General features: G+C 43.9%; 1 protein-coding gene and 1 pseudogene across 1 annotated transcript in view; one reads left to right on the top strand and one right to left on the bottom strand.

Annotated features, from left to right (window-relative positions):
* Positions 1-7,876: 7,876 nt before the first annotated feature.
* On the bottom strand, positions 7,877-9,082 carry LOC117525878 (annotated as a pseudogene).
* Positions 9,083-12,732: 3,650 nt separating this feature from the next.
* Positions 12,733-13,913, top strand: part of LOC117525824 (perforin-1-like) — a 44,237-nt gene continuing 43,056 nt past the window's right edge. Inside the window, exon 1 of the mRNA XM_034187751.1 lies at positions 12,733-12,739. Coding sequence (XP_034043642.1) covers positions 12,733-12,739 — 7 coding nt within the window. The remainder of the gene's footprint in view (positions 12,740-13,913) is intronic.

The following is a 13,913-nucleotide window of genomic DNA, read 5'->3' as shown; positions in this document are numbered from 1 at the left end:
TGTACATGTGATTTCTTAATATTTTAATAAATTTGCAAAAATCTCAAAGAAAAGCTTTTTCACATTGTCATTATGGGGTATTGTGTGTAGAACAAATGAATTTCATCCATTTTGGAATAAGGCTGTAACATAACAAAATGTGTAAAATGTGAAATGCTGTGAATACTTTCCAGATGCACTATATGTTGTACGGCTTAGACACAGTGGCACTAACAAAAAGACAAAGAGGCAGAGCTGGAGGAGGTGGCAGAGCTGAAGTTGTTGTAATTCACTTTGGGAGTGACAAGGATGGACAGGAGTAGAACTGAACATTTCAAATGGACAGCTTAGGTCAGACAGTTTGGAGGTAAAGTCAGAGAGGCGAGACTGAGATGGTTTGGACATGTGCAGAGGAGGGACACAGGGTATACAGGGAGAAGGATGCTGAGGATGGAGCCACCACGCAGGAGGAGAAGAGGGAGGCCAAAGAAGAGGTTTATGGATGTGCTTAGGGAGGACATGCAGGTGGATGGTATGATGAAGGAAGAAGCAGAGGACAGGGTGAGACGGAAAGCAATGATCTGCTGTGGCGACCCCTAATGGGAACAGCCAAAAGAAGAAGATATAAATAAAAGTTTGTTTGTTCCTGTCTTTGAAGGCACTTGTATGATATCTCTTGTTTTTTTGTTTTTTTTTTTGGGGGGGGGGGGGGGGTGCAGATTTGCAAAATGAAGTTTAATACTGACCATTCCGAAATGAAAAGTTTGATTCCAGTTAGGGTACTTTGAACCAATCACACAGGTTCTGTGTTCGATTGCCCCAAGATTCACCTTGACATACCTGCAAAGAAGGAGAAATAAAAATAAATTATTAAGTAACTTCACAGTTCCTGCTGCATGCTGAAGTCTTTGTCTACATACGCCTGAGTTGGACCCCAAACGTCTCCTGACAGATCCCAGGCATTCATGATGGTCACGCTGAGTTCCCCCACAGAGGCGCTGATAGGACAGCAGTTGGGAGCCAGGTTTGGGATTCTGTTCCCACACTGCTGTTGGTTTGATGATTTACTAATTCCGTGTTTTTTGTAAGTAGTCCTCAGTGGCAGCTTTCAGTCAGATCTGCTTTGTGTGATCATCATTGTTTGACACCAGCTCATAAATTGGCCTGAGATTATGCAGAACAACATCAGGATGATCCTTGAGGGTTTCCAGCCATATCTCATAGCCCACTGAGTCATTGTGGGTAAGTGAGAACTCCCCCGTCCAACCAGTGCCTCCAACCACTTCTGTGTAGTGTTGGTGGAGACCACCGCTGTACGAGACACGGTCACCCTGGTTCTGGAGGTACATTTTGCAAGAGCTGCTGAGAGAGGTCGCTGTCATCTTCCCAAGGCCAACACCAACACCCAGGGATAAACAGTGGTGTACCTGCAGGACACGAAGACAAAGAAAGTCATATTTATGTGCACAGACACACAGTAAATACAAGTCTTAGTACCTGAGTGGAAAAACACATTATAGTGCACTGTAGCTTCTCTAATATGTTACCAAGCTTTGGTTTGGATCCATTTGTTGTCTTTTAGAGTGAGAGCCTACGATGGATGATTTTAATCTGATGGGCGATCCACCCCCCCCCCCCCCGGTTGCTATGGAACAATAGAGAAAATAAAATCTACTGAACAAAATCCTGGTATTGCTTCTCATCTGGGCCTTTCCATGTGGAGTTTGCATTTTCTCCTCAATTTCAGTTTCAATTTATTTTCATTTATATATATATATATATATATATATATATATATATATATATATATATATATATATATATATATATATATATATATATATATAGCGCCAATTCACAACAGAGTTGCCTCAAGGCGCTTCACACAAGTAAGGTCTAACATTACTAACCCCCAGAGCAGCAGTGGTAAGGAAAATCTCCCTCTGAGGAAGAAACCTCAAGCAGACCAGACTCAAGGGGGTGACCATCTGCTACAGACATAAATTACAGAACAATTCACAAAAAACAAATATACAGGAAATGCAGAAGGTGCACAGGACAGGAGGGTCTTCAGCACAAATACCACACCCATCTCTGGATGGAGCTGCACCTTAAACAGAGAGAAAAAGCAGAATCAGGAATCAGAAAGACAAGAAATACAGTATAATTTGCCAGCATTAAACAACAAGAAAAACAGGAAATACTAAGGTGATCACCGGCCACTAGCCCTAAGCTTCACTAAAAGTTGAGGGCAGCGGCATGCGCTGTTTCCTAATAAAATGAATTAAAAGAGTAAAAAGAAAGAACTATACTATGCCAGTATGCTAGCCATACGAAAGAGAAAATAAGTGTGTCTTAAGTCTGGACTTGAAAGTCTCCCCGTGCTTGTGTGAGTTCCCTCTGGGTGCTCGGTTTCCTATCAATTCCAAAGACATGCAGGTTAGGTGGATTGGTGACTCTAAATGGTGATTCCAATCTGATGGATAAAAACATGTATTTCCAGACAGCAGTGGATCATAGAGTGACTAAAGACTGGGGTTTAATGTAAACTGAAGAAGAGTATGGTGAAAAACGTACGCAGTCTGTGTTCCCTTCTAGTCATTTATTTATTTTTTTACCTTGTAGCCCATGTTTGACTGTCACCCATGTTGTTTCCTCATCGTACCAACAACTTTGCACTTATATGCAGCAATATTTTGTCAAACCCTACAGCGTGTGTCTGTGTGTGTGTGCACACACCTGATCAGAGGTGAAGCCGTTAAGTGTGGCCAAACATGTCCATGCAGCTGTGACCCGTTTGAGACGCCCTCCAAGATCAACCTAAAGTGGAGAGCAGTAACACAGCTGAATTCATGATGCATTAAAGGCAAAATAGTGATACAACAACAGAGTGACATTGGTTGATATTTATTTACAGATATGCACATATTTGTTGGAGTAGCTTGACAGCAGTGAGCTGTGAACACAGAATAAATGCTATAAAAGCAGCTTTATGTTCAGTCTGTACATAAAACAACAAAGACTGCAGTACCATGCTGGTGATGGACTCAAATGTCACCACACTGCTGCTTATGCTTAATGTTTGTGCAGAGTTTGATCCAGTAGATGTTAAAATAAGACTGAACATTACTTTGGTATTAATGGTCAGGTTCTGCCTTGTAGTTATCCAAAAGATATTGTTTTGTGTAACATCACTTCAAAAACGTGCTCCATCATGTTTTTGGGGTCCCTCAGGGTTCTGTGTTTCTAAATTAAAGGCTTATTTGTTTTCTGTTTCTTACAACCGACACTGATTTAGTGGTATTGGTTTGCACTTTTGCTCCTTGTTTTGACAGTTAGAATTTTACTGTTACTAAATCTTATCATTTGTTTTCTCTGTTTTACTTTCATTTCTTTTACCTGTTAAAACAAAACCTTTTTATTGTTGTTCTACATTGCCGAGGTCACCAAGTAATATGGACCCTGCTCCTGTGAAGCACCTTGAAACGACCTGTGCTATTTGGTGCTATACAAATGAATTGAATTGTAATACATAATTTCAGTGATTGTGAGGAGTTACCTTATAGATGTGTGGACACTGTTATTCAGGTAATAACTGCAGCTGTTGTATGCTTGCCAGACCTGGACTGACAGGGGGAGCTAGAAAAGGTTAAACTTCATTGTTAGAATTTAAAGTATAATACATGTACTTTGAGGACAGTGAGAGCTCAACTAAGGATCACATGGTGGAAGCTGAAGGAGGAAGACTGTTGTGTGAAATTCAGTGAACAGGTGAGAGAGGCACTAGATAGAGGGGAAGTGATTTTAGACAACTGGAAAAGTACCGCAGATGTGTGATGAGGGAGACAGCTAGGAAGGTACTGGGTGTGACATCTAGACAGTGGAAGGAAGACAAGGAGACTTGGTGGTGCAATGAAGATGTCCAGGAAAGCATAAGGAGAAAGAAGTGGGCAAAAAAGATTTGGGATAGCAGGAGAGATGAAGAAAGTAAACAGGAGTACAAGGAGATGTAGCGTAAGGCAAAAAGAGAAGTGACAAAAGCTATGGAAAAGGCATATAGCAAACTGTACAAGAAGTTGAAAAGTAAGGAAGGAGAAAAGGACCTCTACCAACTGGAGAGACAAGGGGACAGAGCTGGAAAGGATGTGCAGCTGGTTAGGGTGGTAAAAGATGCACAAGGTAATGTGCTGACAAGCAGGGAGAGTGTGCTGAGAAGGTGGAGGGAATATTTTGAGGAGCTGATGAATGAAGAAAATGAGAGAGAGAAAAGGCTGGGTGATGTGGTGCAACCTGGTCTCATGGCAAGTCGTGATTCAGCAGCATGAAATATACATTAATCTATTGGTTTGTGATATTGTGATGAAAAGCGCCTCATTTTCGTCACAACAGCACAAATTCATTCTAATTCATTTCGTGATGTCTGCACGAAATTTCATTGTTTTTGAGAAAATGTCTGAATGGTTCACTGTGCAAAATGAATTTTGATGGGATTAATCCTTTGGACTAAAAATGTAATTACATATTAAAATATTTTTCTTAAAATATTTTTTTTTTTAATGGATATGCATAAATATTTAGGAAATGTGGCTGTTACTTTGATCAACTTCACTTTTATATCCATCCACACTTACTCCAGTTAAGGGTCACGGGGAGGTGGAGTCTATCCCAGCAGTCATAGCGTGTGAGGCAGGCTGCACCCTGGACAGCACACCTGTCTGTCACAGGGCCACATATACACACACACCTACTGTCAAAAGTGAAATGAAGTGAAGTGAAATAAAAATTTAAAAAGTCAACCATTACCTCTCATGGTGGTTGCAGATCTTGCGATGCAGGTGATGAGGAGACGACTGACCCACGACACTGGGACCACACAGTACTGTACTTTATAAGACCAATCATGTAGGTGGTCGTTCCACAAGTAATGGCTTTGGAATGACATGTGAGTATGATAGACAGGTACGATTAAGATCAGATACAAAAACAATTTAAGATCAGATTTTAAAAAAAATCAATGACATCAAATACAAAAACAGGAAGAACAGAACAGAACAAAGTGTTTCAACCAGAAAAGAAAAAAAAAATCCATCTTCGTTGCCTCCTCAACACATCCATCCATTTTCTTCCGCTTTATCCGGAGTCGGGTCGCGGGGGCAGCAGCTCAAGCAAAGCCGCCCAGACCTCCTGATTCACACACACCTCCTCCAGCTCCTCCGGGGGAACCTCAAGGCGTTCCCAAGCCAACCGAGAGATGTAGTCCCTCCAGCGTGTCCTGGGTCTTCCCCGGGGCCTCCTCCCAGTGGGACGTGCCCGGAACATGGTCGAGGGCGGGTGGCCCGGCGGTCCGGTCCATGCTCACAGCCCCTGGCTGTTGGGACGTGGAATGTCACCTCCTCAAGACAACTGGTGCTTAATGTGTGTTTGTTCTCTGGGCTTGTGCTTGTGTGATGTTTCAAAGCCGACACCACAGTCTGTCCTCACATATGGACCCCAGGAAGAATGGTCTTCACTAAGGTGATGACTAATGGGGATCCATAAACAAGTGTGGAAGTGTCAGGCCTGTGATGTGCCCCTCTGTGTTGTGTTGGACAGGAATTTTTTTTTTTGAGGGGCACAAATAGTTTAGCATGTCCTGCACTATATTTGTACATATGTTTTTGAGATTTACCATTTATATTTGCATTCTAAATCTTATTTTTGACATGTGATTGTTTTCTAAATAGTTTAGCATTAGCATTCCCTATTGTACATATGTTTTTGAAATTCTAAATCTTATTGTGAAATCTGTTTCGTAAATAATTGTACAAAAAAACCACCTGAAGCATTTCCTGCATTTATGTAAATAGTTGTATTTAACATATGTTTTTGAAATTTATAATACATTTGAAGTTATGAAAATGGTTCGTTAAACAAGTTTCACAACAACTCACAACAATCGCTGCAGGGTTGTTGTGAGTTTTAAGATCCTTTATGACTTCTAGAGCAGACCGCATATGATCTGCACCTAATTTTGATTTGTTCAATCTCACCTGGTCCAGATTTATGAGATTAGGAAGCAGGATGTAAATCTGTGGGCTGAATACTTTACAAGTTTTATAATCTACGTTAAGAAGGCTGATGGTCTCCATCGAAATACGACCAGGAACCTTTGAGCAAAAGTCAAACAGACTTGCTTGAAAGATATAACAGATAGAAATTCTGAGGAGCTGTCAAGTCTCTGTGTGTGTGTGTGTGTGTGTGTGTCCAAGCACAGTCATGTGAGAGGATCTTAAAACAGCTGATGAGCTATGTTATAACCACAGAAATAGATGTAGAATTAGTGAAATAACAACCAAAAAAAAAAAAAAAAAGACTTTGCTGTACATACATGTACCAAACTATACTGTGAGAAACTGAGGGCTCTGCAGCAACTGATTGAATTAACTTTGTTCTTGTCAGACGACTTTATGTGCAGAATGTTTAGGATGAGGATATTGTTTATGTTCAGGTACCTGAGCAGACGTTTCACATGAGCTCTTTTGTTGTTTGAGAGCTCGCAGACACCCAACAGGGTGTGCTGACATTTTATTCGTACTGTATCCTAAACACAGGAATCAAGATTGATGCCAAACTCAATTGTGTGACTGTGGTAAAATGATTAAAGTGTTGACGATTGTTTTACCTGAAAGTGTAATTGTTGTGGACTTGTTGGTGACTGTTTCAGGTCAAATGCAGAAACCTTTTGAAGACGCATCTTTTGCTCTCAAAGTGGGAGAAATGAGCGGTCCCATTTTTACTGACTCTGGAGTGCACGTCATTCTGCGCACAGGTTGAACGGGCAAGACAGCGCCCTCCATACGCAAGAATAAACCATTTGAAGTAATCCTTCATTTTAACGCCATCATCTAATCAAAGCCGATGGACTCAGTTATTGTTTGTATTTCCAATCATGTTATGTGTCGGACGCGGTCGGAGCACCGACCCAGCACGAAATAAGCAGAGCACGGTTCAAAAGATAACAGAATTTAATAATCATAATGAGTGCAGTGATAAACAACCAAAAATGTCCGCGGTCTGGTGAGGTGAAAACACGGCGCGCTCTCAGCAGCACAAACGGTCCGGAGCCACAGCAGTTCGGACCCAGGGACCCCGCCGACACCCCCCAGGTGGCCGCGACAAACCGAGTCTGTGAAGAAAGAAAACATGAGGTGAGTCCAACTCCACACAGAGAGACACAGCTCAAAGGTGCACACAATCAGCAAACACTTCCTGGCTTAAATATATATCAGCTTCTCACCCTGCAGGCACGGAACAACTCAGTTCAAATCTCCACTGCAGCAGAAGCTGATTAGACAATTAGCATAACGTGACAGCTCAATAACACAAGGTGTGAGGGACACCAAATCCACTGTCATTACTTCATAAAGTCACCAAAACCAAATTACCTCAGGAAGTGTGCTGAAGAGCGTGAGACCTCACCCAATCCTCCTTCACAGACTGTGGCGTCAAACCTGGAGCGGTCTCTGCGTCCGTAATGCTGAGATTGTTCTCCCGACACCGAGTCTCTGGCAATCACACACTGTGCATTCAAGGTTTAAGTGCAGCAATCTCTGATCAAGACAGAATACACCACAGCTGTGAGTCCTGATGACCTGCACGTGAAAACAAGCCTCAGGTGTTCAGGGTGAGGTCCTAATGCTCAGCCACTCAGTCCTGAATGCATACCACCTGGTGGGAGAAACAGAAAAACAAAAACCAAGCCAGCCAAACACCCCAGCACACAACAGTACCGCACCCTCACGGGAAGCCTCCTGGCGACCACACGAACCTGGGCCAGGAAAAACACCCCCCTCCAGGGACCATGGCTGGAATGTCGGCTGGGAGCAAAAAAAAAAAAAAAAAAACCACACACCTCCTGCAGCTTCAGTCTCAGCTCCGTGTGCTGACGATCCAGCTGGGAAAGCCTGTCTCCAAGAGCCGAGCGTTACTGCGCTCTGAAGACAGCTCCGTCGTCAGCTGCTCAACCTCATGTGAATTTCATCATGCGGTCATTGACCCTCTCAATGTTGAGCTTCTCTTCTAGTTTTTCCTTCAGCTGGATGATACGAGCTTCCACCCGCCTCTTCTCTGCCAACGGGGAACTCTGTGTTGAGACTATAGATCTCATCCTTTCACTCCCTGAGCCTGTCTGCAGTAGACGGCTCCTCCTGGATGTGTAACATGTCTCCCTCCATGGCTTTAAGCGTCTTATCACTGTCTTTAGCATCATTAACTGCTTCATCCCCGCACATTCACAGCTCTTCCAGTCCTCTCATCTGGTCTTTCATTCGGGCCTGCAGTTTCTTCAAGTGCTATATACATCCTCATCTCCTCCAGTCGCTGCTCCATGGCACGGTTGGACCTCTTCAAACTATGAACTCTTTCCGAAGTCATCCGTCTCGGTCTTGAGCACTTTATTAAATCGGTCAAGTTCATCTTTCAGGTCTGTAAGAGTCTTTAACTCTCTTGCCAGGGTCAACACTTTTGTCTCCTCCCTGGCCTCCGCTTCGGCACGATCATACTCCTCTGCATGTAGAGTAGCAATACGTTTGTCTTTGGCCCACATCTGGTCAGACTTTCTTTTTTGCTTCCTCTCCAGATTGGAGACGATCTGCCGAAGGTGGTCCTGGTCCACCAAGAGGTCATCCATTTCTCTTGCTGCAAACGGATCTCTCTTATCCAGTTTGTCCATAGGCTGAACTTTTCTACTCCAGCTGCCGCTGAACACCGTCCAAATTCCCACTGGACTCCTTTGAGGCCCTCTTCAGCCCCCTCTACTGACAAGGCGTTCTATCCTGACTTTGTCTTTCTTTCAGCCAGCTGAGTCTAGAGAGCAAAGACGTACTTCTCCACAGTCTTCTTGCTCTCGTTCTCTTCTTTCAGCTTCTCCCGCAAAATATACCCCTCATCCTCCATCTACCCTAGGCAGATGGAGAAGGAAGGTGTCTACTGGACTTCCTCTTGGAGCAGCTCCTGAATGTCCTGCAGCTGACGCTCCAGTGCAGAGATATCTTTTGTTAAATTTGATGGTCTTACCTACTGCTTCATTTAGCGGACCTATTAGCGTCTCCACCTCTGACTGCATCTTTGCATTTGTTTCTGTCAACTCTTGCTTCTGTCATTCACTTTGCACAGATTTGGCCAGGAGTTCATAAACCTGTGCATTCAGCCTTCTTTTGACCATGTTCAGAGTCTGCCTAGTCACAAAACAAGAAAAACACAAACAACCATACCAACACCCCCCCCCCCCCCTCCCCAGAGGACCGTCCCATCAAACCCTGGGAAGAGGAGAAAAGAAAAAACAAAACACAACCCAAACTTAAGCTTGCAAAAAAAAAAAAAATCTAACACCCCCCCTCCCCCGGACGACATGTAGGGACCAACACCCCCCAGCTCCAGGAGTAATAACCACAGCCGAGGTCCCTCTGGGATCCAAAGTCACCCATGGGGGCTCCTAGCGCCTCCCAGAGGACCGTTCCATCAAACCCCAGGAGACACCCCCCCATGACTAACAGACCCAGCCCCGGCCGTCTACGGCTACATGGACCCACAGTCATTTCCCCCCCAGAGGACACCACAGTCACACCCTGAGGGCGGAAACTGGAGGGAAAAAAAACAAACAAACAAAACAACAACCCCAACCCCACCCCCTCAGCGCAGGGGAAACTGGAAGTACGTCCAGTGTCACCAACCATGACTATACCCCAAAAGTCAACCGGGAGGAGTGGAACAGCGCCACCCCTCCGACTTTTAAACCAGCCACCAGCTGCGGGTATATTCCACTGCCCCAAACCTCAGCTACGCCGATGGCGTACGGCTCAAAGGCACGCTGAAGCCGGAGGTGGAACAGGGAATTAACAAAAAACACCCCTAAACCCCCCCCACCCGGGTGCAGAGGTTACCTGGGAAACGCCCAGCATAACCGAACTGCACCACCCCAGCAACGCCAATGGCAAACGGCACAGAGGCGCGCCAAGGCTGGAGGTTGTAAAGGGAATTAAAAAAAAAATACCCCAACCCCCCCCCCCCCCCAGGTGCAGAGGTTACCTGGGAAACGCCCAGCATAACCAAACTGCACCACCCCAGCAACGCCGACAACGTACGGCTCACACGGCTGGAGCCAGAGGAGAAGAGAGGGAACAACAAAAACAAAAAAAGGGAAAAAGAAAAAGCAACCCAATTACCCCCCCATCACCACCCAGAGGACCGTCCCATCAAACCCTGGGAGGTGAAACCAAAAGAAATAAAAAAGAAAGACCAACAGACAAACATAAAGTCACCTGGGTCAAACTATGCTCCAGACAGCCTGCATTTTCAACTCCACCAGACCACAGACAGTGCTTTAAAACCCACAAAAACTACAAATTAACCCCTGATAAAAACACCACATACTAAAACAAGAAACAGATAATAGACCAATAAAAAAAACCTAACATTGGCCTACATCGTCAAGTGCAAAGAATGGAAAACATTGTTTTCCATCCTTTGAACCTGGATGGTAATGTGACTCTGTCACCAACAGAGGGAGCCAAAGTGCCAAATAAGAAAATCCCCGTGGTAACAGAGTAAAAACCAATTCACACTGCTGTAAACGACAGCAGGTTATAACAAACAGCTTAAAGTGCAAACTAAATACCACCGGGGCTGCTACAACAGGCGTCGGAGCCAGCTGCACGGGCGGAGACGGGGCTACAGCCGTAACAGCGGGGTGCGACGCGACCCAAGCTGTAAACTCCGCCATGCGCGCATCAACTCGCACAACCCGGGCAGAGAGCACCCGCAACTGATCCCGGATCAACTCCAACATCTGCTGCAGCCTTCCCGGCAAAAATACCGTCTCTGCTTCCGCTGGTCCATTGTTAAAGGGCCAGAGACTACTGTTATGTGTCGGACGCAGTCGGAGCACCGACCCAGCGTTTGACAGGACCCAGCATAAAATAAGCAGAGCACGGTTCAAAAGATAACAGAATTTAATAATCATAATGAGTGCAGTGATAAACAACCAAAAATGTCCGCGGTCTGGTGAGGTGAAAACACGGTGCGCTCTCAGCAGCACAAACGGTCCGGAGCCACAGCAGTTCGGACCCAGGGACCCCGCCGACACCCCCCAGGTGGCCGCGACAAACTGAGTCTGTGAAGAAAGAAAACATGAGGTGAGTCCAACACTCTCCACCCAGAGAGACACAACTCAAAGGTGCACACAATCAGCAAACACTTCCTGGCTTAAATATATATCAGCTTCTCACCCTGCAGGCACGGAACAACTCAGTTCAAATCTCCACTGCAGCGAGAAGCTGATTAGACAATTAGCATAATGTGACAGCTCGATACAACAAGGTGTGAGGGACACCAAATCCACTGTCATTACTTCATAAAAGTCACCAAAACCAAATTACCTCAGGAAGTGTGCTGAAGAGCATGAGACCTCACCCAATCCTCCTTCACAGACTGTGGCGTCAAACCTGGAGCGGTCTCTGCGTCCGTAATGGTGAGATTGTTCTCCTGACGTCGATCTCACACGTCTGCTCACAAGGTCGAGTCTCTGGCCAATCACACACTGTGCATTCAAGGTTTAAATGCAGCAATCTCTGATCAAGACAGAATACACCACAGCTGTGAGCCCTGATGACCTGCACGTGAAAACAAGCCTCAGGTGTTCAGGGTGAGGTCCTAATGCTCAGCCACTCAGTCCTGAATGCATACCACCTGGTGGGAGAAACAGAAAACAAAAACAAAGCCAGCCAAACACCCCAGCACACAACAAATCAGCCTCTGTCTGTCTGTGCTCAGCATAAGTCCAGTCCTATTACTACCAGGGTCTTCAAAATCACAGGGAGCATTCTTGGGACACTGACCTTGGACAAGTTCAAAGGTTAGGAGGTATTCCAGGTACGTCCATTTGGGAGGAGACCTCGGGGAAGACCCAGGACTAGGTGGGGATATTATATTTCCACACTGGCCTGGGAATGCCACAGTATACACCAAGAAGAGGTGGTTAATGTGGCCCAGGAAAGGGAAGTTTGAGGTCTTCCACTTGAGTTGTTGCCCCCATGATCGATTCCAGATAAGTGGTTGAAGATGAGTGAGTGGTTGCAAGACAACTCTGTGAATGTCCTTGAGTGGCCCAGCCAGAGTTCAGACCTGAATTCGATTGATCATCTCTGCAGAGATCTGAAAATGGTTGTGCACCGACGCTCTCCATCCAAACTGATGGAGCTTGAGAGGTGCTGCAAAGAGGAATGGACAAAACTGTTCAAAGATACATGCACCAAGCTTGTGGCATCATATTCAAGAAGACTTGAGGCTGTAATTGCTGCCAAAGATGCAACAACAATGTATTGTGCCAAGGGTGTGAATACTTGTGTATTATTTAGTTTTTTATTTTTAATAAATTTGCAAAAATAAAAAAAAAACATTTTGTTCATCTTGTCATTATAGGGTGTTGTGAGTAGACGTTTGAGGGATGCACTGTACATTTTATGCCTTATTGGAGAAAATGTTTTGCTCTGCACACCTTTTCTACACTGTCTTGAAATGTGGTTTGTCCTGTTCTGTTTGTCATGTTGTGTTTTTCTTAAGTCATGCCTGTCTATCATATTCAACTGTCAGTACAAAGCCATTAATTATGGAAAGACCGCCCACATGACTGGTCTTATGAAGCACAGGTACTAAACTCTCCCTATGTTGTGGGTCAGTGTTCTTCTCATCACCCGCATCGCAAGATTGGCAACCACGATGAGAGGTAATTGTTGTTGTTTTTTTCATTTCAATTCTATTTATATTTATATATCACCAAATCTCAACATAAGTCACCTCAAGGTGCATCACAGGGGTAAGGTCGAACAAATAATACAACAAAGAATTGTCAAACATGCAAACAAATATAAGCACCATGAGAGTTGGTATCTTTTGGCTTATTATTAAATTTTAGTATTATTGATCAATTGTAATAAACAGTTGAATATTATATTTGTTTAAATTACAAGTAGTGTGTTGCCTGTGAGGATCCACAGGTTCTAGATTGGGTAGTGTTTATAAAATAGGTAGGTGACATTTTTCAAGGGTGGTAACAAATTATGCAAAGTTTCTATGATAATTTGGAATGGCGTGTGAGTCCAGAATGTAATTATCAACATCATCCATTGTTCACTGTTGTTATGTAATATCTTTAATTTTTCCAAAAATATTAATCCTATCAACATTCCATTTTGGCGTCTTAAAGAAGAAGCTACAGGTCTGTGAAAGCCAGAAATCTTGCTTGTTTGTGGGTGACCAAATACTTATTTTCCATCATAATTTACAAATAAATTCTTTAAAAAGTCCTGCAATTTGATTTCCTGGATTTTTTTTCTCTCATTTTGTTTCTCACAGTTGAAGTGTACCTATGATGAAAATTACAGACCTTTCTCATCTTTCTAAGTAGGAGAACTTGCACAATCAGGGGCTGACTAAATACTTTTGTCAATTTCTTCATGATCAAAGCCATACACACGCACACACAAATGCATGCATACAACCCCTGGCAAAAATTATGGAATCACCGGCCTCGGAGGATGTTCATTCAGTTGTTTAATTTTGTAGAAAAAAAGCAGATCACAGACATGACACAAAGCTAAAGTCATTTCAAATGGCAACTTTCTGGCTTTAAGAAACACTATAAGAAATCAGGAAAAAAAGATTGTGGCAGTCAGTAACGGTTACTTTTTTAGACCAAGCAGAGGAAAAAAATATGGAATCACTCAATTCTGAGGAAAAAATTATGGAATCACCCTGTAAATTTTCATCCCCCAAATTAACACCTGCATCAAATCAGATTTGCTCATTGACATTGACCCTATGCCATGACATTGACCCTATGTGTCTTTTTGCAAGGAATGTTTTTGCAGTTTTTGCTCTATGGCAAGATGCATTATCAT

This window comes from Thalassophryne amazonica, chromosome 15 (genome assembly GCF_902500255.1).
Source record: "Thalassophryne amazonica chromosome 15, fThaAma1.1, whole genome shotgun sequence".
Taxonomy (NCBI): domain Eukaryota; kingdom Metazoa; phylum Chordata; class Actinopteri; order Batrachoidiformes; family Batrachoididae; genus Thalassophryne; species Thalassophryne amazonica.
The sequence above is the reverse complement of the archived record's forward strand: the minus strand, read 5'-3'. Positions and strand labels throughout refer to the sequence as shown.